Genomic DNA, 24974 nt, shown 5'->3' on the forward strand with positions numbered 1-24974 from the left:
GTGAAGAAGAGTCACATGGACTCGAAACGTTAACTTTGTTTCTCTCTCCACAGATGCTGCCAGACCTGCTGAGTTTTACCAGCATTTTCTGTTTTTCTTTGCTTTATTCAAAAGAAGTAGCATTTTTTGGAATAGAAATATTCTTACTCACAGACTGTTTGGGCCTCAGGGACTGCTTGTTCAGGGGAGTGGGACATCTGTGATCCAGCATCAGATTCTTCCATTAAACTATCTCCCTGGAATCTAAACAAATCAATAGAAACATGTATTATTATTTTAGTGCTCAGTTTCATCGTGCTTTAGTAAATCATAGGAGCCAGAGTTTGAAAGTGCCACTGTACCTTAAAGCAGTTGACTTACCAGAACAGATTGTGCAGAGTGAATAAAATTTGATTATGAATAATCAAACAATATGAACCTTCCCAAAATATTTTCTCAATAAATTGATAAAATCAGACAAAGAATTTTGCACAAAGACAAACTTATATACAAGTGGGCTAGTTCATTATAACTGTGCAGTTATCTAACCTAACCTAGGGGGAATCTTGCATGTAATAATGACGTACATACACCAAAGCTGCATAATAGAAAATTTTGCTATAATCAGTTGGGATGTCATGAACAATAAGAATAAATTTTTGGCATTATTCTCATGTTCATGGGTGACATTTATGACAGAAACTATGTAGGCAACAGTCTTAGAAATTATGGCTTGTTTTTGGAGTTGTAATTACGTACTTATCAACTTTTTTGTACATGTTCTCCACATGCATTATTTCATGAATATTTTACAGTATCTTTGGAGTGTGTGTGGGCTGGATTTTAGGTTCTTGAAGTGCTAGGAGCCAGGTGGGGTGGGGAAACATCTGTAGCTTGCGTAAAACCTGGAAGCAAATGCAATGTACCTGTCAGTGGCAATTTAACTCCACCATTGTTTTACGATATTATTTCCTGGTTTCCCAACCAATTAGCTTGAGTAGGTATGATAATGGCACATGTATAACTCAATTCAAACTCCACTATTTAAAGGGTCATTGCAGATACGAAATTTGATAAGTTGTGGAGTTTGGGAGCAGAACACAAGGTATTGACAGAATAGAGTGCATAACTTCAAATACTGCGTCTCGTTTTAGTGATGCCTCCCTGGATGTGATGCTAGGGGCTATATTGGCCCCTACGGAGATACTGCTCTCCATTGATGATAGGGAGAAACCAAGCAGTGAAACAAAGAAGGCATGGTTGGAGGTTGTTCATGAGTTCAGCAAAAGGAATGTGATGGCATACTAGTGGATTGAACGCTGAAGTAGTTTAATAACCTAAGCAGGCCTGAAAAGGTGAGAACAGTGGCACATTCAACTACATCTTGATGTATCACATCAACCTCCTCACTCTGCCTTCTCAAGTCTATTCTAGCACATCACTCCTCATGCCGACTGACCGTTCAGGTGCACCCACTCTCTGGCTATGCACTTTCTCACGTACCCATCTGATTAGCCATCGCTGACACTCAACCTCACCTTTATACAATGTCATGCCATTACCTTGTAGGCACCCTCAACTAATGCTCACCATCCATCCATTCAACATATGCTATCACTCTTATTTATTCCTCATCTCCCCTCCCTTGCAGGAGAAGAAAGCACAGAACATAAGGGAGAGGCAGAGAACCAGAAATGGTCCTCCAGCCATCATGCAACTGATAGCCGCAGAGGTGGTGGTGCTGGACATCAACAGAATCTGTGTACGTGACCATCGGAGATAGGTGCCTCCCAGCTACTTGGTGATGTAGATAAAAATCACACAGCCACAGAGCATCCAACATTCACTTACGTTAGCTTGGTGTCAGCAACCAGTGAAAAATGATCATGTTCATGATAATCATTTATAGTGCTTTTATCTTGACAGTTCTTATTCATGTCTTTAATCTCTCACAGAGTCATCATCCATCCTGCAGAGGATGGTCCAGGAGCGGGAGAACGATGTTTCCTCAAAGAAAGTTACTCATTTTGAGGATGCACCATCACAAGACTAATGCAGCTCATGCAACAGCTCAGATACATACACTTCAGTGGGACCAGTTAGAAAGATAGTTGTGTTTTCATCTGGTATCTCACACATCACAAGCGAGCAATGGCAGATAATGGAGACAGGGAGGAGCAGGATGCTCCAAGCTCCCTCAGCTGGATGCAGATGCTGACCCTTGGGAAGTGTAGGAGAAGAGGCTACTTCTGGAGCAGTAGCAAAGAATGTGCTAAGTACGCAGGCTTCTCAGCCACACAATGTGCACTAGAAGAGATTGGAGGAGTTTGTCTCAAGTATGATGTGCATGATAATGCAGAGCTTTGTGACGATTTCTTCATCCCTGGAAAGAGTGGTCACCAGCATGCAGCATCAAAGGTGGCCATCAAACGAATGTATGCAGGCCCTCACCAATGGTTTGCACACTATGAATACTAATTTAAATAGGATGAATGAAAATCTAGTCTTGGCCATTAATTACCCTATTGATCTGCAGCAAAATATTCTCCAGCTCATTGCCACCAGGGAAGTGTGCGGCCCCCAGGTGGAGCAGTCTTTGGCAGGACCCTCATGAGCTCCAAAACCCAGCCAAGAGCATCTGAGCAGTCAGAGCAGGAATCTGAGCAGCTTGTGATTGAACCGCAGCGATTGCATAATGCAGAAGTGCTGGGAAGAGGAAATGTAAAGATGTGTAGTTGCACAAGGGCATACACATGACTGTGTTACACATTTTTAGAATGTTGATCTTCTGTTTTATTTTTGATCCACATAAACATACACCACTTTCCCGAATTTCCCATTTTTAGTTGCTGTCAGGCGGCCTTTGCATTTTTCATGGAACCTCATCCACAGGTGGGATGAGGTTTCATGGTTTCATTAATTAAATAAAATTTTTTATCAAAATTCATGAACATGATCCAGCTCATGTGACACTGTCACATGAGGGACATGTCTTAAAATATTTCCTTTTCTTTATTTAAATTTTTAAGCCTTAAACTAATCTCCCTGAGGCACAGAAGTGCCTCAGGAAGATTTCTGCACTCTTCTGCACGCATGCGTGAAAGAGCGCAGGCCCCGACTCAGGGAATCCCCCTCCTGCCTGCACAGGGAGCACTCAATGCTTCCAGGCGCGCATCACGCTGGGCGGGTCTTAATTGGCCTGCCCACATAAAATGGCGGCGTGGCCCTGATCGTTAGCACCGATCGGGTTCGCACCCGCCCCCACACAACCCTCCTAACGGGGGGAAATTTCTGCCCCCTGTGTTGTGGTTATTGGCTCCCATGATCAGCTTCTCTCTGTCATCCCCTGTGTCCTGTGGAACTGCATGTCTGTGAGTAGCAGACCCATGCTGGCGCTCTTCCTGCTACTCCTGCTGACACTGTCTGTCATTTTGCTTCTCATTTGAGGTTTAAAGTGAAATAGCTATAGTTGTCAAAGTAACATCCCAGATTGTGAAAGTAACCTGTCAGCACAAGTACTGTGAGCTTTTCACACAAGCAAGAAAGAAACTATGAGCTGTCAGTACCTATTGGCATATTTTCCTGTCATGTCTTCAGTCTTCAATTGCCACAGTGTTCTTGTCTTGCTTTCTCTGGCACGTTCTAGGAAGTCCGCCAAACAAATAGACCCACAGTTAAATTGCAAAAACCTTATTAACATTGCTGTAATTGAGTGACTAACGTATTGAACTTGATAAGCTGCCTCTGTGCATGTGGCCTAACATGCTGCAGTTAAAGGTCGAAGTCAGCAGGTTGGAGTTGGCTTCCCAATGCAGTGTCAATTGTCCCACTTTTAAGCTCCCAGCCACTTCCAAATCCATGCTCTCCTGCAAGTTAAAATTCAGTGCCTTGTGTCAGTTTGTGTGAACCTGTGAGAAACTTAGTGATGGAAAAAGAATGCAAGGCAGGACTTTAAAGTAGTGAAATTACAGCTATTCAGGCAATATAACCTCCAGCACTTTCCTTAGTCAGAGAAACACATTTTACCAACCTTCTACTGCTTTGACAAGGCATAAAATGTTGTGGTACAGGCACCGTAATTCAAGCGAGAATGGTAGGCAATGAGCCATTCATGAGGGGGAACAGAAGAATATTACAGTTTTGTTCGTCAGCTCATGTTTTTCTCTTTTTATGGGGAAACATCAAGTACTTCCCACTGTTGGTAGCACTGAGATGAAAAATTGCACTTGGAATTGATATGCAAGACATGAAATTCATCCCTCTTAACAAATCCAAAATTCTTTCTTTTGTAATTGTTTTTGAATCAGCAACAAGAGACTGTAACTTAAAATCCACTGGGGGTAATTGTTACTTTGGGTGATAATGTAAAATGAGTGCTATTAATTACACATGACTTCAAATGGAAATGAAAATCAAAAGAGATGCCAGCAGCAGAAAAGTTGACAGATTGGCTATCTGGCGGCAGCTGAGTTAAGCCACTTAAGTGGCCAATTAAGGGTTAGTTCCAACATTCACACCATCTTGCCCATATGTGACAGCCCACCTCTGCATGGGGAGACAACCCAGAAAAACCTGGTGGCCTCTCAGCAGGCTCCAGGGTGGGGTGTGGGTGGGTGGTTTGTCCTCTTTTGGGTGCTCCATGGCCCACAGAAGAGCCCTGGCACCAGTGGGTGCCCCTACAGCAACGGCGCCACCAGTGCACCGTATAACACTTCCCTCTACCCCAATCCATCCCCAATGCCACTTTACCCCTCTTTAAGGATGCCCGGCCATTGAGGCAATATGCAACTGCAGCCTCAGTAGTGACCACCGTTAGCAATGTGATTAGGCTGGCAGCTCTTGGGGGCAGGCCTCCATCCTTAACTGGTGGCAGCCCCGGCGGCTGTCTCTTAATTGACACAGCCAGGAATATGCCTCCCTGGGATCAGCTGCCCGCCAAAGCAGGGTCGCCTCCTGTTATTGACCCCGACAGCAGGGCTTCTGTCGTCCCTTTAAAATTCGGCCCATAGATATTTAAAAACATGAGTAATATGTTGGTCTTTGCTTTAGAGATTTTAATTACTTGCCAGCATTTCAAAATATGAATTCAATAGGCTGAAAATTCAGGTGCATTCTATGACAGACAGGAAATCCATTCGTTCACCACCCAAACAATAAATATCAATATTTTCCCCCATGGGTCTTCCGTGCTGTTTCTGAAAGCTGCCAACTAATAAACCAAAATTAAGATTGTACAGCCCTCCTTGTTTTTGGGAATTTCAGCAACGCATAACCTCTCCTTAATTTGAGTGAGCCCTGACTTTGGGTTGGGGCTCATTCAACAAATGCAAATTATCTGAATCTGCATTAGCCATTCCGGATAAATTGGGCAATGGGGGTCACAGGTCAAGAGGAAAAATCAGCACAGGAATATCTGCTTGTAATGTTACATGGATTTCTTTTCCCACTCTCAATTGATAAGACTAATTGAGAACATGGATCTTCATATACCATTTTAATTGAAGTCACTTCATTTAAGCTCTCCAGGGAGAAGTGAACAAAATAAGAAATACAAGTAAGAGAATAAAATACAGCCTGTCGAGCCAGATCTGCCATTCAATAAGGTCATGTCTAGTCTTGGGCTTCAACCTCATTTTCCCTCCTGTTCCTCATTTCCCTTGATTTCCTGAGAGCAAAAATGCAAAACAGTCCATCTCAGCCTTAGACATATTCAATGATGCAGCATCCACAACTATCTAAGGTAGAGAATTCTAAAGGTTCACAATGATTTGAGTAAATAAATTTCTCCTCATCTCAGTCCTAAATGATCGGCCACTTATCCTGAAACCGTGCCCCCTTGTTCAGGATTCCCGAGCCACAGGGAACAATGTCTCAGTATCTACCCTTTCAAGCCCTTTAATAAACTTGAATGTTTCAATGAGGTCACCCCTCATTCTTCTAAATTCCGAGGAGTATAGCCCCAACCTGCTCAACCTTTCTTTATAAGACCTCTTCATCCCAGGAATCAGCCTAGTGAACCTTATCTGAACTGTTTCCAATGCAAGTATATCTGTATCTAAGTAAAGAGACCAAAACTGTACATAGTACTCTAGGTGTGGTCTCACCAATGCCCTATACAGTTCCAGCAAGACTTCCCTACGCTTATATTCTATCCCCCTTGCACAAAAAGCCAACATTCCATTTGCCCTCCTAATTACTCGCTGTACCTGCATTCTAACATTTTTGTGATTCATATACAAGGGCAGCTGATTCCTCTGTACCCCAGCATTCTGCAATCTCTCTCCATTTAAATAATTTTCTGTTTGTAAGGAACATATCTTTTTATTTTCTGTTAGACTGTGGATTAAAATTACAATGGCTGCAGTTTGAAAGGCATGTCCACGGGAACAGGATGAGAGATATATACAATGTTGCTGTCCTGGAGCAGAGTGTGCCATGAAAGATAGGATGGTGCCAGAAAGGAGTCCTGGACCAAGGGAGATGCCTGGCAATAATGTTTTAATTGACCAGGTTTTGTGTGAGAGCAGTGCAGCAGAATAGTTCCTAGCCTGAAAGGAACAAGACCTAAAACCTCTCTCTCCTGTGTGTGGAAGATTCCAATAATTCCACAATAATAGCCAGCTGGTTTTTTCTTCTCGTATCTCTCATAACCTGCTCTCTCTCTGAAAACCCCTGTCAAGAGGTAAAAGGGGAAAATCACTGTTAGAGACATTGAAAGGCAAGTGCTCAACCAGTGAACTAAATACTGAAAGTGCTGGAAGACCACCTCGTGTCATCAACAAGAACTGAAATTGTTTTATCTCTACCTTTTAGCCTTTTTTGATTCCTTCAGCCCACCCCACCCCCACTAGGGTTATCTGTACCTTGCTTGTCCTGCTTTCTACCCTTAATTAGCACATTCCTTAGATAATATCACCACCTTCAACACCTCTTTGTCCTTTTGTCTATCTTTTAGTTATCTCCACCTATCACTGGCCCTCTATCCAGCTCTACTTGTCCCACCCCCCCCCCCCCCACTCCCCTTAAACTAGCTTATATTTCACATCTCTTCTATTTTTACTTAGTTCTGTTGAAGGGTCATTCGGACTCGAAATGTTAACTGTGCTCCTCTCCACAGATGCTGCCAGACCTGCTGAGTTTTTCCAGGTATTTTTGTTTTTGTTAAGAACTGAAAGGAATTTTGGAAGACATCAATCAAAATCAATCCATCAAATCCTGTACTCCGGAACTGGTGCTATTGAACTGTTTTATCCCACTCTTAAAATTCATGTTTTTGTGTGTCTCACGTGTCTTGTATATGTGTGCAAAGGGATTTAAGAACGGGTAGAGTTTAGGTTATAGAGTTAGAAGTTAGCAGTTCATATTTCTTTCTTTTGCCACTGGTTAAATACAATTTGTTCAATAAACTGTTATTTACTTATTAAGTTTACAAACCTGGTGCTCGTATTTTGTTAACCTAAATTTAAAAATTAGGTGGGTTGATCAAACCTTTTCACATTTGTCGTGGCTCGGGGAGCAGTGGGACTTGATATTGCAGTGCACCATCCCCAGTGAGTCCTGACATGCTTTTCCTGCCAAAGTGGGTGACCTCACATTTTCCCACATTATACTCCATCTGCCAATTTTTTGCCCACTCACTTAATCTATCTAAATCCCTTTGCAGACTCGTAGTGTCCTCCCCACAAATTGTTTACCTACTTTTCTTTGTATCATCAGCAAATTTGACTAAAATACAATCTGTCCCTTCATCAAAGTCGTTAAAATAGATTGAGGTCCCAGCACTGACCCCTGTGGCACTCCACTAACTACAATTTGCCAACCTGAAAATGATCCATTTATCCTGACTCTGTTTCCTGTTAGTTACCCAATCCTCTGTCAGTGCTAATACAAATTTAAAGCAATTTGCAAAAGAAGCAAAAGTAATATGAGAAGAAAACTTTTTCACACAGTGATTGGTTAATGTTTATGCACTGCCTGAGAGTGTGGTGGAGGCAGATTCAATCAAAGCATTCAGAAGGGGATTAAACTGTTATCTGAAGAGGAAGAATGTGCAGGGTTATGAGGAGAAAGTGGGAGAATGGCACTAAGTGAATTGCCCATTCAGAGAGCCGAGTGCAGCCGGGAAACAGGCCCCAGACCGCGATTGGCCCAAGACTGTGATTTCACACTGGCTGGCCAATTAAGGCCTGCCCAGTGTGAAACGTGTCTTCCCAATGGTCGGGAAAGGCCGGGCGGGGGCCGGTTGGGCGCCGGGTCCGAAGGCAACACAGCGGGCGGTTTAAAATCAGCAGAGGCAGCACCCTGAAGACTGCCAGGGGAGAATCATTCTGCGCTGTGGGGATTAGAGCAATGGCCTCAACAGCAGCTGGAGACATCAGGTGGGAGGGCAGGCCAGGTGGGAACTCAGCCCTTCGTTTATCGGGCGAGTGCCTCACGGTCCTTGTGCAGGAGGTGGGTGTCAGGTGGGACGCCCTCGTTGCCCAGGGATGGCTGGGGTAGGCCAATGCATCAGATCAAAAAGGCTTGGGAGGAGGTAGCAGCCGAGGTCAGCGGCCACGACATTGTGAAGCGCACATGGGTGCAGTGCCCCAAAAGGTTCAACGATCTGCTGCGCTCGGCAAGGGCGAGTACTGTGTTGGCATGGATCAGTGTGGATAAGTTTTAAGGGCTGGCCATCCCTCCATGGAGCTCAGGGGTGTTAGAGTCTGAGTGCCAACTGTCAATGACTCCGGAGCTGGCCAAGGGGGTGAGTCCTGGCTGCTTGGCCTGAGTGTCTTGCGGCTCGAGGGCCACGACTCGGATGTGCCCTGTAAGGTGTTCCTCAGTCGGGGTTGGCCAGGCTGCAATGGCGCTGCAGGTAGAGAATGGACTAATCAATGCTCCTCTGTCCTTTCAGGAGAAGAGGAGCCATAACACCTTCAAGAGGTCAAGGACAGGTGGAGGTCCACCAAACCTCCTAATCATGACAAGGTTTGAAATGGACACTTTGGAGCTGGAGAGCCGCCATCCACCTCAGTCAACCGGCTGTGTAGAGGCTGGAGTATCAGACGAAGGTAAGACTGCAGTGCACAGAGGTGACAGTTTGGATGGTGCAAACGTTTTTGTGCAGTCTCGTCATTAATGGGAGCCTCAAAATTGGAGTCCCCATTGATTATTGAAAGATGATGGCACCATGATGTAGATCTCCATTGTCTCGCCAGGGCACCTGGCATGCACAGTGACAGTGTGATGACTTAACCTAATGACATGTTGTCCTTCCTTAGATTCGGAAGCATGCACTCATAAGCAGGACCCCAAGATCCACCCTGATGCCAGAGGACTGGTGCACTTCAGATGCACCTGCGTCACACCCACTCTCTGAACCAGGCACCAGCGCCGATACTAGCATCTCGGTGGGTGTTAGATCAGTGGCTAGAATGTCGATGCACAGCGGTGAGGGCACTTCACACTCACTTGAGGAGCAGGCAGAGGCAGAGAGTGCCCAGGGCGCCGGCAGTCAGAGGACTGCTGGAGACCAGGACGATGCTGAGTCAAAGGCAGATGATGAGCCTCTAGAGCCGTCCATTAGGCGGCTGATACTTGATATCCAGCGGGATGGGATGTGCGGGAGGATCTGGCGGAGATCCATGAGGGTCTGCGTGCCATGGTCTCTGTTGTGGAGGAGTCCATGCGGAACATGAGCACTGCGCTGATCCTCATGGCTGAGCGCACTGCCTCCTCCGTTGAGAGAGTGGCGACCCTCATGGAGAGGCAGCTCCAGGGACAGAATCAGGGGTTCCTGGGGTTGCGCTCAGACCTGCAAGCCCTCACACAGGCAATGACCTCAGGCAGTCAGTGCCAGTATGGGAGATGGACGAGGCACCCAGTATCCCAGCTAGGTGCCCGTTCATCAGTGGCGAGCAGAGAGGTCCAGAGCAACCTCACGTTGGCACATGACCTGCTTGTTGTCTCTGTGGGCTCCTCTCAGGGAGCTCTGGGTGATGGCAGCAGCTCCTCCACCCCTCTGCCAGTGACGGTGGCATCTGATGAGGCTGCGATGACTGGAAAGTTGCCAGCCATGGCACTGGCCACTCCCTCCCAGGCAGGGCCAGCGCAGGCTCCACTGGCCAGGGGTTGACCGCCAAGGTCATCAAGGCCAACAAGACAGCAGAGTCAGCAGGCTGTCTCCGATGCCGGTGCAAGCGAGGGGAGGCACCAAGACGCATCACTCATAAACGTAAGTTTAAGGCACCATGAGCACAAGAGGGGCTGTTCACTGGTGATCTTCTGTTCTGTAATGTTTTATTTATATGTTTACTGGTGTGGGCATTAACACCAGATTTGATAATGTTCATTTGTTTTCAGTAGTCAAAATTACATAAATTTTGCTTTTGTCTTAATGGCCTGAGTATGTTTCACCTTTTTTTTGGTGCAGGGTACGCCAGTGTGTAGTGCTGGATGTGAGTGGCTCTAAACCTTATTGCACAGGCACTGAGTCGACTTTGGGTTCAAATGAAGGGGTAATTTCAGACATCTGGGATGGAGGCAGCAGCCCTGGCATGAGGTGGAAGCAGATGTTTGGCAACCTAGCTGAAGGAACGTTGGATCAAGGCATCCCTGGTGTCCCTGCTTCCCTGATGGATACAGAGGTCCGCCTCTATGCTCTCAGCGTTCTCCTCACCGCGCTCCTCTTCTGACTTACTACTGGATTCATCCTTTGTGCCTTGTGCAGCTGTGTCAAGATCCTCTTCCTCCTGTGGGTCCCCCTTTGCCAGTGCCAGGTTGTGGAGATCGCGGTATGCAAACACTATCAGTAACACCCGCTCTGGGGGGTATAGTAATGCTCCCCATGAATGATCCAGGCATCGGAAGCACATCTTCAAAAGTCCTATGGTTCTCTCTACCGCCGTCCTTGAGGCATGACTCCTAATATAACGCTGTTCTGCCTCTATTCTTGGATGGCGAAGAGGCGTCATAAGCCACCTTTTCAACAGATAGCCCTTGTCACCCAGCAGCCATCCATCCAGTAGGGCTGGAGCACTGAATAGCCTCGGCACCTGTGAGTGTCTGAGGTCTGAGGGTATAACTGTCTTGGGAGCTGCCAGGGTACCTTGCACAGACTTGTAGAATCTGCATCCTGTAGTCACACACCATCTGCACGTTCATGGAGTGAAATCCCTTCCTGTTAACAAGGCACCCGGCTGACCTGCTGGTGCCTTGATAGCCACACGTGTACAGTCTATTGCACCCTGGATGCGGGGGAACCCAGCAATCACTGCAAAGCCTCTGGCTCGCTCAGCTTCGTCTGTACGGAAATGAAGAAATGTCATTACCCACCTGAACAGAGCTTCTGTCACCTGCTTGATGCAACTATGGACAACTGGTTGGGACACTCCACTCAGATTCCCCAGTGACCCCTGGAAAGAGCCGGAAGCATAGAAGTTGAGGGCCACCGTGACCATCAGAGCTACTGGCCTGGGGTTTCCATCCACACAGTCGGAGGTGATCTCAGGCCCAATCACCTGACAAGTGGAGTTCACGATCTCCCTGGAGAGGCGGATCCTCCTTCAGCATTGCACCTCCGACATACTGAGGTAGCTGCATCACTGCCTGTAAATCCCGGCAGCAGGATAGGGGCATCTTCTGCAGCCCCTTCTGCCTTGGGCGTCCTGCTGGCCCTGCTCCCCTTGCACCTGCGCCTCTCCTCCCACAGGTCACTCCTCTGGAAGCTGCATTATGACACCTGGCCTCCTTTCCCTTCTGCTCCTCTCTTCCTCCTCAGAGGAGGTGCCTCCAGCAGAGAGCACAATCCCCGTTACCAGACTTACAGAAGGCTGTCCTAATACCTGGAAGAATCCACACGGTTAAAATCTTCCAGGGGCCTTGGAGACATCAATGAGTCCTGAAATGAAGCCTAGAAGTGCTAAGAATGAAGCTCAGAACAGAGATGAAACTGTCATGTTCAAATAAGCAACCAGCAGCAAACTACCTCCTAAATTCCTCACTATTCACAATGGCAATATTTTTGACCCTTTTTATCCTGCCCTTGGATGAGGTTTTGCAAAGTGTGGGCTGCCTGTCTGTCCATTTTGCCCATGTGACAAGCACGAAACCACATGGGTAACGAAAAATCGCGAATAATTGCCTTAAGTGGCCTTTTAATTAATGGCGGGCATGGCTTCCACACCTGGGCACGCCCGCTGACCTGAAGGTTGCTCGCATGCAGGATGACATCGGGATACTTGCCCGGCGTCATCTTGCACGATTTCACGCCTGATCGGGTAGGGCGCACGAGGCGTAAAGTTCTGCCTGTGATTCTGCAATTTCACCTCCAGCATCATGATCTCCTATCTTGTGCAGTAAACTTTTATGTGATACCTTATCGAATACCTGTTGGAAAACCAAATACACTATATTTACTGGTTTCCCTTTATCCACCCTGTTGTCACACCCTCAAAGATCTCCAATAAATTTCTCAAACATGATTTCCCTTTCACAAAACCATGTTGACTCTACCTGATTGTATAATGATTTTAAATGTCTTGCTGCTATCTCCTCAATAATCAATTCCAGTATTTTCCCAATGACAAATGTTATGCCAACTGGCCTATAGTTTCCTGCCTTCTGTCTTCTTTCTTTCTTGAATAGTGTTGTTACATTTGCGATTTTCAAATTGTTGGGACCCTTCGAGAATCCAGGGGTTTTTGGAAGATTACAAACAATGCATCCACTGTCTCTGCAGCCATTTCTTTTAAAAGCCTAGGATGTACATCATGAGTTCCAGGGGACTTGCCAGCCACTAGTTTTCCTAACACTTTTTCTCTAGTGATTGTGTTGTTTTATGTTCATCCCTCCTTCTTATATGAACATATGAATTAAGAGCAGGAGTGGGCCACTCGGCCCCTCGATCCTGCTCCATCATTCAAGAAGATCATGGCTGATCTGGTTGTAACCTCAACTCCACATTGCTACCTACCCCCAATAACCTTTCACCCCCTTGCTTATCAAGAATCTATCTAGCTCTGTCTTAAAAATGTTCAAAGACTCTTTCCACTGCCTTTTGAGGAAGAGAGTTCCAAAGACTCACAACCCTCTGGGAGGAAAAAAATTCTCTGCATCTTTGTCTTAAATAGGTTTTAAACAGTGACCCCTAGTTCTAGATTCTCCCACAGGAGGAAACATCCTCTCCACATCCACCCTGTCAAGACCCTGCAGGATCTTCTATGTTTCAATCAAGTCACCTCTTACTCTTCTAAACTCCATTGGATACAAGCTTAACCTGTCCAACCTTTCCTCATTAGACAACCCACTCATTCCAGGTATTATTCTAGTAAACCTTCTCTGAACTGCTTCCAATGCATTTACATCCTTCCTTAAATAAGGAGACCAATGCTGTACACAGTACTCCAGATGTGATCTCACCAATGCCCTGTGTAACTGAAGCATAACCTCTCTACTTTTGTATTCAATTCCCCTCGCAATAAACAATAACATTCAATTAGCTTACCCTCTTGCATTCTACTTTTCTACTATTCTTGGGATGCTTTTGGTGCCTTCTACCGTGAAGACAGATACAAAATACTTGCTTTCTATTATTTCCTTGCTTCCCATTATTACTTCCCCAGTCTCATCCTCTAAGCAACCAATGCTCTCTTATGAACATACAAACATACGAATTAAGAGCAGGAGTTTGGCCCCTTGAACCTTCTCCGCCATTCAGTAAGATCATGGCTGATCTGATTGTGGCCTCAATGCCACTATCCTGCCTATCCCTGGTATCCTTTGATTCCCTTGTTAGTCAAGAATCTATCTATACAAACATAATATTTTGCTTTTTTATTCTTTCTACTAAAGTGACAACCTCGCATTTTCCCCACATGAAACTCCATATGCCAATCTTTTGCCCACACTTGGCTCTTTAGCTTCTCCTTTTCTTTTCATATACTTGTAGAACCTTTTAGTGTCTGTTTTTCATATATCTTGCTAGTTTTCTCTCATACTCCAATTTCTCCTTCTTTATTATTCTTTTAGCCATCCTTTGCTGGTTTCTAAAGTCTTCCCAACCTTCTGGCATACCACTAATCTTTGCAGCATTGTATGTCTTTTCTTTCAATTTGATACCAACTTCTTTAGTCAGTCATGGATGGTGCATCCTTCTCATAGAGTCTTTCTTACTCAGTGGAATATATTGAGGCAGTAGGAGTGAAGAGCTGCAGAAGCCTGGATTGAAGGAGGATGTAGGAGTCATGCAGCTGCGTGAAAAACAAGTACACACATGGAGGAAGCTCTTGTCGTGGTCTCAGACCAATTGGACAATGAGGAAGTTGAATTTCTCCCTGTTCATAAATCTGACTGGGCAGTCAGTCAGTGCTTTGATTGCCACATGGGGGGAATCCTACAATGGCAGTAAAACCCACTATCCTTTGTCCCTGCAAGAATCAATTTGTCTGTGATTGGATGCATTGTCCAGCTCTAGAAAATAGGACACAGTGACCTACACAATACATTGGTGTGCAGCCATTTGCAAAATGCTACCAAGGTCCACAGCTGATCCTTAGAAGGAGCCAGAAACGAAAACGTTCAAGGCCACAGTGACTTTTATGACTACTGGCAGGGCATGGAGAGTAGTACTGTGAGGTGTGATCTCTTTGATGGCCAAGAACAGATGTCTGTGACCACCTGCCTGAAAATCACAGTCTCCAGCAGCACTGGTTCTTTGCTATGAAGAAGCTCCAAAGAAGCTCTGTCTTCACTGATAGATCCTATACTAAGGGTATGGCCTCCATGTCCTTCCTGCCCTCGTCCCTCTCCTGATGCCCAGGGCTCTGCCTCTCTGCAGTGAGTTCATCTCATCATCGCCACTGGGCCCAAAATCTGAGTCATTCTCCCATTGCCAGGTGCTGCTTTCCTTGTGCCCAGGTGGTCCCCTAATTATCTTTGGCAGCCTTGTCCCCTCTTCTTATGCCCCCATGACACCAGGAGGGTGATAACCCCAGCACTGTCCGAGCACTTACTGCCCACTTTGCCCACCACTTGCACTAAGCCAATGGCTCCTATTCTCCAATAGCCGAACCCCGTCTGGGCTGTTCACCTTTTCATGGGGCCCAGTTAATTCCCTGAGGCAGCGAGGCAATCTTGATTGGCTCCCCTCGGTGTGTCCACCTCCATTCAGCTGGTCTGCCCCAGACAGCACATGCAACTCAAGCGCCCCCATCAAAATCAGAACATACCGTTTAATGAGATCTCTATGTGCTCTTTAACAATGTTAATTTGTCTTCCTAATGGATCAACAGGTTCCGGGGCTGGCCAGTCCTGCACCCGTGAAAATCATCAGCGCCCGGAACATTGGGAAACTGGAATTCCAACAAGCGGCAATTTTTTCGTCCCCTGCCTGCCTCCGTTCCCACTCCCAACAGGAACAGAAAATTCAGCCCCATAGCTTTAATTTACTTAAGCCGAAAAAAACATTAAAAAGCACAAAAAAAGCTGAACTGTCTGGCTCTACGGGGCTTAACTTGCAAAAGAAGTAACAGAGAAGCTGTGTTAGCAGATGTTAAAGAAGAATTCACATTACAGATAAAAAACTCTTTTCCCTATTTTCTATACATCTGGTTAGGCAGTTTGTCTCTTATATGTAAAAGAAAATAAACCCAAAAGAAATAAACTGCAGAGCTCAGTGTATTACTCAAATATCTGTGGTTTCAAAACAGTTGCCTGCTGCCTATTATGAGCAAACATTTTGCTATAAACCTTTCTGACACACTAAGGTCAATATTCAAATCACTGTATGCTATTGCTTATCTAGTTTACTTAGAAACTTATTAGTCTATAGAGGAAGGAAGCATGTTGTACCAAAACACATTTTAATTACTGAGCTATTTTATTAACTACAGCTTTGAAAGACTTTATTCATTCTTGTGGAACTGTCTTCACTTGCAAGTGATGATGACTAAGCTCAGTCTAAGTGCCCAAAACAAGACATTTCCTGAATGAAATCAAACTGTAAAACCACATGTGAAATTGGCAAGTCTTTAATTCTTGTTCTTTAAAATAGTGCCTGTAAATAAAATCAAACGTTTTGCACTGAAGATAAACACGTTTGAACTGTCTGTTGAATGAATTGCTGAGAATGTGGCTGACTGTTCACAAGTGACCTGTATCTCCAGCACTGATTATCAGGCTCTGGAATCAGTGTTCAACAGAGCATGAACTGAGAAAACTAAACAGCATATTAAACCAAAATTCAAATCTGTTTGCTACTGTATGAAGCAGAAAGAATAACCAGTCAACCAAGGATCATTGACAGAGATAAAAGAAGAAAATCTTGCAAGAAACCGAGGAATAAACAAACTTTCACAATAGATTCCGATGGGTGTACCAGAGGAAGTCTTAAATGCAACAATGAGAATGTTGTGAAATTTGTAAAACAAGTGAGTTTTACATGGCCCTGAGTGATAAAAGGAGAGAGTCATCTATGATATATAAATGAGCTCAAATTTTAATCTTGGCTGACATTAGAGGTGGAATTTTATCTAAACAGGCCCGCATGCAGAGGGAAGGACAGCAGTGGGTCAGAAACCCATGTGCTATTGAAGAGGGCTTTGCTATGACGCTTCAACTCAGTCTCAACACTAACATCCTGTTTCCAGATTTCCCAACCATTTGAAGAAGGCAGACGGCATGATGTGCCAAATCTGTCAAAGGAAGAATTTCTATGTAAAGGCATCCCAGTCGCGGTCAGAATGGCTACAGGAAACCTGTGGTGTGAAGGCTTGTAGAGACAAAGGCCAGGATTTTCTAGCCCCGCCTGTCAATGGACTTTTGGCTAGCCTGCTGCACCCCCCACGGCGGGTCCCACCATAGCGGGGCTGGAAATTCCCAGCCAGATATGGAAGGGAGATGTGAAAAGGCTCCCCAGTTCTCTTGAGTTTATCCTGGAGGTCATGCTGAAGACAGTGAGGACCAGAAGGGACGAGTTGTTTCCCCTGGATGGGAGGAAGAGGCCAGACCCCTAACAATCAGGCATGACTAGAAGTAGTGGAGATTGTGAGCAGCAGGAATGTGGTGCCCAGAACTTGGCTACAATGTTGCAAAAGGTTTAATGAGTTCAATACGTCAGGAAAGGTGAGAGGCACAACACATTCAGGCATCGACCATCACTCTCTGATGTTCCTAGCATTCTCCTGCACAGCACTCCTGTGACTGCCACATCTTGCACATTCACATGTTCCTTTCTCTCCAGGCACCTCCTCAAACCTTCACCTCAAAAGACACATGCCCTCTTTGCCCTCTCACATCCATGTCTCACAGTCAGAACAAATGTTCTCATTCCATCCTCAACACATATTCCACTTCTCACACTCATAGCTCTCTGCCTTCTCTCATTGCAGGAGAAGTGATCCCACATTTCCAGGCAGACAACTGGGGGTGGTCCTGCAGCCATTGCCACTCTGACCACAATGGAGGAGGATACTTTGGAGATTAGCAGGGTTACACAGGCGTTAGACTTCAGTGATGGAAAGATGGGGATCACCCACAGATCTGGTGACAGCATTAAATGATGCACAGCCACTTGACACAGCCACTCATACTGAATTGATGTTATCACTAACTGAATTGTCATGATATGTATTATATCAAATTTGAATCTTTTCCCTGTGGCAGTGCTAACTCATCTCTTTGATCTCCCAAGGGTCCTTGAAGGGTGATGGAGGAGCTGATATGGGAGAGGCCGTGGAGTCCTTAGAGGAGTACAAGCACTCTGAGGATGCACTGTCACCTGACTTACATACACCCTTCACCAGTGCAGGTACCCACACCTCAGTGGATATTGCAGTAGAGATAGCTGGGTTGTCACATGGTGAGCAGGACATAACATGTGAACAGGAGCAGGTGCTGGAGACAGGCAGTTTGGAGAGTCGCCGTTGCAGGGCACAGGACATTCCAAGCTCTACTCAGCTGGACATAGATGCTAAACCTAAGGGATCATCCATGAAAAGGCAACTTGTGGAGCTGCAAAGGGAAATGTGTATCTTTCTGTCAGCATTTCCAGAGGTAGTGTGCACACTTGGTGAGAGAATGGTGTAGTACCTTGATGCCTCAGGTATTTGTGCTGATGTTCCCCTTGATGGAAATAGTGGCTACCTACATGGAGAATAAGAGCCAGCAGGCAAGCGAGTGCATGCTGGCCTAGACTGGTGGCCTGCCCATCCTGACTGCCACTTTACACAGGTTGGAGGAAAGCCTTGGCTTGATGCATAGCATCTCTCTGACATGCAATCAATTACTCTCCAGATCTTATCTAGCAGGGGAGCACAGGTGGGCCCTGAGAGAGATGATAGAGAAAGGGAACCTGGCAATAAATATTCATCTCAAGACACTTACATTTCTCAGCTCTTGCCTCCCTCCCTCTGAGAAAATCATACATATTGCTTTTTCTGCCCCATGATGAAATACCAAGTCCAACTCATAAATCTGAGCAAACTGGCTATGATGTTGGCCATGGTCAATTGCTACAAATAAGTTTTATACAGGGGGAGTAGGGATAGAGTTGTCAAAGACCCTTCACAAACCCACCTTTGGCTGTAACCTGCAACCAGCTGTTGTACACACTGGGAGTTGCTCAGTATAACTTATAACATAGGCACCTGTGGTAATAAATGTTGAAACAAAAGTAAGGCCAAAATTCATGTCCACGGGAGTTGAAGTTTGTGGATAGGAAAAGTGCACATATATGGGATTTTTAAAATACTAAGATAAATTTCTGCTCAATTACTTTCCTATTTCCCAGATTTCTCTTTATCTGTATTCAGCTCTTGACTATGTTTGATGGAGGCAAAGTAGCATATAGTATGCATCATTTTATTTTCAGCCTTATCTCAGAAAAATCTGAAAGATGGAGTTCCCTAGAAAATTTTACTGGGATGGTAATTTTACTCTTGTAAATATTATAACATTTTATGTCTTTAATATGTTCGAGTAGTATGCACAGTTTAATGGAGTTTCCGTGGGTGAAAAGAATTTTTGGAAAGGTTTTAAGAAATTTACATTAAAAAAAAATTCTCAGGATATGACGGTGTTGTCAAATCTGCATTAATTATCAATCCAAGGTTGCCCTGGGAAGATGCTGGTCAGCTTGCACCTTGATATTGATCCAGTAATGATGAAGGAATTACAATATATGCAAACGTCAGGATGGTTTGTGAGTTGAATGCACACTGGGAGGTGGTGTTCCCATAACATTGCTGTTTTTATCCTTCTCAGGTCATGCTACTGTGTCTTGTCTTGTACCCATTCAAGTGTGTAATGAGTGTTCCATCACACTTTGGATTTGAGCCATGTAGATAGAATAGGGATCAGGAGGTCAGCCCCTACAGGGACTCAGCAATGATGATCACAGTTAGGGAGATGCTGTCAATGCAATCTTGGTGAGTGACCGCATTGCCTCTTGTAGGTTGCACATACTACTGCCAGAGTACCAATGATGAAGGGGATGGATAGTGATATGGGGTGCACTGATCAAGCAAACTGTTCTGTCCTGGATGGTGCTGAGGTTCTTGAGTGTTGTTATGCCTACGCCTATTCAGGTGCGTGGAAGTATATTCCATCACAATTCAGACTTGAGCCATGTAGATGGTAAATAGGGATACGGGAGTGAGCCACAATGAGGGCCCTGCAATGATGGTGCTGTTGATACTCATAGGGCAGAATTTTTCCCTCGTCAGGCGGGCATGGCGGGCAGGCCCAGGAACGGTCGCGAAGCCAACTGCTGCCCGCGATCAGGCCCCAACATGGATAACACGTTGGCTGGCCAATTAACGGCCAGCCAGTGTGAAATGTGCGCTGCAGTGCTGCCAGGGTGAGGACGGGAGGAGCGCGAGCACTGAAGTTCGTGCATACGCAGGGGTGCACGCATTAAAAGCCCCCTGAGGCACAGAGCTGCCTCAAGGAGCTGAAGAATTTTGAAAATTAAAAATAAAGAATTTAAAGTGTTAATAACATGTCCCCTCATCTGACTCTGTCACATGAACAGGGACATGTTAGAAATTAGTTTGAAAATTTTAAATTTTTAAAAATCACTGATCAAAACCTCATCCCGCCCGTGGTTGAGGTTTCGCAAAAAATCCAAAGGCTGCATGGCCGTTTTGCCTGCCCACCAACATTAAGGTTGGATGGGCAGTGAAAAATTTCATTTAATTAGAACGTTAATGGCCTTAATAGGCCTGTTAATTGTCAGCGGGCGCGCTGCTAACTCCTGCGCGCACCCGCCAACCAAAATATCGCGACTGTGCGCGATGATGTCGGGACGCTTGCCTGACATCATTGTACGTCATTTTACGCTCGTTCAGGTCGGGTACGTGTCCGCCCGACGAGCGCAATATTCTGCCCATAGTGGTCATTAACTGCCTCTTACATGACATGAATACGATCTGCCACTTGTCAGCCCAAGCCTGAATGTTATCCAATTCCGTTTGTAGGCTGCTTCATTCTTGAAGGAGTAATGAATGGAGGTGAAAACTGTAGAAACATTAAGAAACTATCCTACCCCTAACCTTACGATAGAGGTTCATTGGTGAAGCAAAAAATGTTTGGGCTAAGGATGCTTCTGAGAAACCCCTACAATAGTGTGCTAAGCTGCGATGATTTGCCCCCAACAATCATGACCATTTTCCTTTGTGTGAATTATGATTTCAGCCACTGAAGGGGTTTCCCAGCTTTCATAATGTTCCTACTAAACCTCAGACAAATTCTCCTTAATGTTAAGAACAGCCTGATTGTTTTTATTGGTAGCTGTTGCTGACTATTCATTTTTGATTTGTACACTTTTGAAATTCTTAATTGGTTTCAAATCCAATGTTGTTGCGGGTTCATGGATATGAAATTTGAGTCAATTACATGGAAGTGTTTGTAAAATTAATGTAAGTAAAAGTGAAGTCAAATGTGATGTCTGAAGGGTGATCGGCAAAGCACGCAAATATGTAGCATTTTCATGTAAATACTAATGATTTCTAATGATGTTGCTCATGGTCAACAATACACGGCTTCATCTCAATAGAGGGATTAAATCAAGTGAATGTATCATATAATACATAATGCATACCTCTGCTACTAAAGTTTAAGTCCCTTTAACAGCTGTTGCTGTTAAATAGATATCGGTGAGCTCTACCAGAGTTTCATTACAACTTAGTAAGGAAATTTTGATCACTGCCTCTAAGTATCAAGCTGCAACTCAGAATTAAAAAAATTAAAAGCTTGGATTTCTTCCTCTTTTATCTGTAATTGCTGAGGTCAGTCAGAGGCCACAGATATGATGGCTGATAATTTTATTTTCAGTTTTGTATGAGCTTCTCGAGTTCAGTCAATCAATTATCAATTCGCTTTATTGTCCATCCAGAAATTCATTTTGGGTATGTTGCTCATTCGTTAAAATATTACATATAAATGAATGATGCCAATAAAAATAAATAAATTTACTCTATCACAGGGATCTAATGTCAATTAAAATATGTATTAAAATCTATTCAAATGTACTAAAGTAATCGGTCAGTGAGTCCAACCATGAGTGCATATCCTCATCCATACATTAAACTTGTTAAAAGTTCTCAAGGAAAAAGGCACAAATGAGTTCAGGAACCGATTTATCCCACATCTGAGGGATGAAAGCCTTTTCCCTGAGTGCAACCAGCAGTAATACTAAAACAAGACAGTGATTGTCATTTTGCTTCTGCCAAAAATTTTCAAGAGCAGATTTCACCAAGAAATACCCTTTCTGCCTGGTTCAATAATATCTGGGCCCTTAAAGAGGCTACTTTCCTAGGACAAAAATACCAGGTGAGACATCACCCCGCGTCATTTTAGGCCTCGGCGAGCGGGCTCCGCCCCCCTCGCCAAGCCAAGAAAAGGATAACTGCAGCTGTATAGAAGAGTTTCATGATTGTGGGATCTGCTCAAAAGGATTTTAATTTTCTGAGGTAGTATAATCATGTACGTCCCTTAGCCACACATCTGTACACTGTTCCCTCCAATTCAACTTATCATCTGCTTTGTTACCTAGATAATTGGAGTTAGTAACTATTTCAATGTTCACACGATGAATCTTCATGGGAACAATATCATTAGCTAGCTTTTTCCTAAAGTCTATAACTAGCTCTTTCATCTTGCTTTCATTCAGTTTAAGAGAATTGTTATTGCACCATTTTACAAACTTCTCCACCGAGTTCCTTTAGGGGAGAATTCTCAGCTTGGCGAGGGGGGGGCGGAGCCCGCTCGCCGAGGCCTAAAATGACGTGGGGTGATGTCAGGCATGCGTTCCGACATCACCGCACATCATTTAGATTTTCAGCCGAGTGGGCTGCGCGCCCGCCGAACTGTCAAAGGCCTGTTAAGGCCATGAATTAACTAATTAACCCTATTGAGAAAGTTGCTCATCCAACCTTAAGGTTGTCTGTGCCTCAGGGAGATTTCTGCACTCTTACGTGCTCATGCTCAAAAGAGTGCACTCCTGACTCAGGGAACCCTACCCCACCCGCCTGCACAGGGAGCACACAGCGCTTCCGGGTTCTTGCCACACTGGGCGGGTCTTAATTGGCCCGCCCACGTAAAACGGCAGCGCAGACCCGATCGGGGCACCGATCGGGTCCGCGCCCGCCCGCGCCTGCCCCTGCACAACTCCTCCAATGGGGGGAGAATTCTCTCCAGAGTTTCCTTCATCATTCCTTATGAGATCCACAAGTACTGTAGCATGAACATTCTTCCGGATCGTTATGTCGTCATACTCTAATCAATAAGCATCCGTACAGAGGATGGAAAGAAAAGGTGAAAGTACACAGCCCTGAGGAGATCCAGTATGTGTTAATGTGGGCTCCAAGTAAATCCTGGAAGCTAACGTCCATTTGGTCCTGATATGAAGGGAATTACGAATCCAAAGTAGGAGAGTAGAATTGACATCAAGGATTTTCAATTTTTCAATAAGCTTGAATGGTTGCATAATATTACAAGCTGAAGAGAAATCAACAAAGGTAGCACGAGCATAGTTGCCTAATCTATCCATGTGCTGTTGGATCAGATGGACCAAGATCAGAACAGCATCATCCACTGACTTAGGAGGTTGATGGGCATGCTGTAACTGATCAACCTGTGGAACAAGAGGATCTAAAAGACACTTTGAAACAATGTGCTCGAAACACTTCAGAACTATTGATCTGAGAGCAACTGGTTGGTGATCATTCAATTTAGCAGGTTGTGACTTCTTAGCAACTGGAACAATAATGCTGATTTCCAACATTAAGGAACAGTGTGCCTGTCGAACAATTTCTGAAAGACCTGAGAGAAGGGAACTACCAACTGATGAACACATTCCTTAAGAATTTTTCCGCTGATTTGATCTGGGTCGCATGCTTTCCATGAATTCACTCGCTTGAATTGTTTCTCTACCATCCATTTATTGACAATAGCAATGAGATCCTTCTAGTTCATGAAGTGAAGGCTGCTGCAGAATCATATGTTCCAGCCTCAAATTCATCATTTTCTAACCAACTAAAAATCCATTCATATATAAAAACAAAAAGCTAAAAGCTACTGCGGATGCTGGAAATCCAAAACAAAAACAGAATTACCTGGAAAAAACTCAGCAGGTCTGGCAGCATCGGTGGAGAAGAAATCAGTTAACGTTTCGAGTCTTCACGACCCTTCGGCAGAACTGAACAAGTTCTTCAGTTCTGCCGAAGGGTCGTGAAGACTCGAAACGTTAACTGATTTCTTCTCCACCGATGCTGCCAGACCTGCTGAGTTTTTCCAGGTAATTCTGTTTTTGTTTTAAAAATCCATTCAATTCATTTGCAACACCATGAGGATTATCTGTGGACAAAAAGAGGTAATTTCTCTTTTTCAATGTGAAGCCTGATATGTTACGCTTACACTTCCATGGATCTCTAGGATTATATGCCAAAAAACTGTTATGCAGCCTGAGTCTATATCTTAAGTATTCTGAATTTCCTTTCTCACCTTGATTTTTAGTTCATCAAGTTTGTCTTTGTCCCCTACACTGAATGCAATTTGTTTTTCCTTCGTTATTACTTTCAAGTCCTTTGTTATCCAGGGTTTCTCGTTTGGATATATCTTGATCATTTTAGTTTGGACATGAAGCTGTTCACAGGAGATGATATAATCATTTAGTTCTTTACCCTCTATAAAAATACCCCAATTCATGTTATCAAAGCATATTTGCAGATTTTGAATGGCTACATCATCCCAAACTTTAACCTCTTTCCCGCCGAGTTTTACTGTTTTTGGTTTTGTTGATATTTAGGGAAGAGATGCATAACATTATGATCTGAAACTCCAATCCCTGGTCAAGTCAAAGACTTGTAAGGGTCAGGAATTGAACTAAAGCATTGACCCAGTGTCATCTCTCCATGAGTTGGTTTGTCAGCATACCTAGTGCAGTTACAGAGTGTCCCTCACAGTGATTGACATCACCAAGGATGATCTCTGGTGAATCTGGAGAAGGGGCAGCCATTTCTTGGACAGTTTCATAAACAACTCCAGCCGCCTCCTCCACAAGTGCATCGGTGGAATAGTTCCCAAAATAATATGCAATTGATTGAATTCATGTGACAGATAAAAGGATCTCGAAGCCATACACAGTAATCCAATGTTAGCGAAACAGATGTGTTTCTTAACTTGAACATTTTGGCACCAATGTTTACTTACATACATATACCCCTCCTCGAGATTTATTTGTAACAGTAGCAGATCTATCCTGGTGTTTATATATTGCAATTGATTGAGGCTTTCATTCTGTTTTTAATATTCTTAATATTCTTGACTGTGACAAATGAAAAGCACGTTGATGTGAGCATATTTGTAAAACACACTCCAATCCTTGTACAATACTGTTGAATTTCACAAATGAAATTCTTGGGCAATTTAATTCCATTTTCAGCAAGCTTTGTTAAACTGGTGGGAGATCATCAGAAATGACAGTGTCATATAATCATGCAAGGCAATTGACTGCT

The 24974-nt window shown here is 44.4% G+C and overlaps 1 protein-coding gene across 1 annotated transcript in view; it reads right to left on the bottom strand.

The window, feature by feature from the left end:
* c4h8orf34 (chromosome 4 C8orf34 homolog) overlaps positions 1-24974 on the bottom strand; it is a 633137-nt gene that overhangs the window by 159465 nt on the left and 448698 nt on the right. The window contains exon 9 of the mRNA XM_078540385.1: positions 152-243. Coding sequence (XP_078396511.1) covers positions 152-243 — 92 coding nt within the window. The remainder of the gene's footprint in view (positions 1-151; positions 244-24974) is intronic.

This window comes from Cetorhinus maximus, chromosome 4 (assembly GCF_964194155.1).
Source record: "Cetorhinus maximus chromosome 4, sCetMax3.hap1.1, whole genome shotgun sequence".
NCBI lineage: Eukaryota > Metazoa > Chordata > Chondrichthyes > Lamniformes > Cetorhinidae > Cetorhinus > Cetorhinus maximus.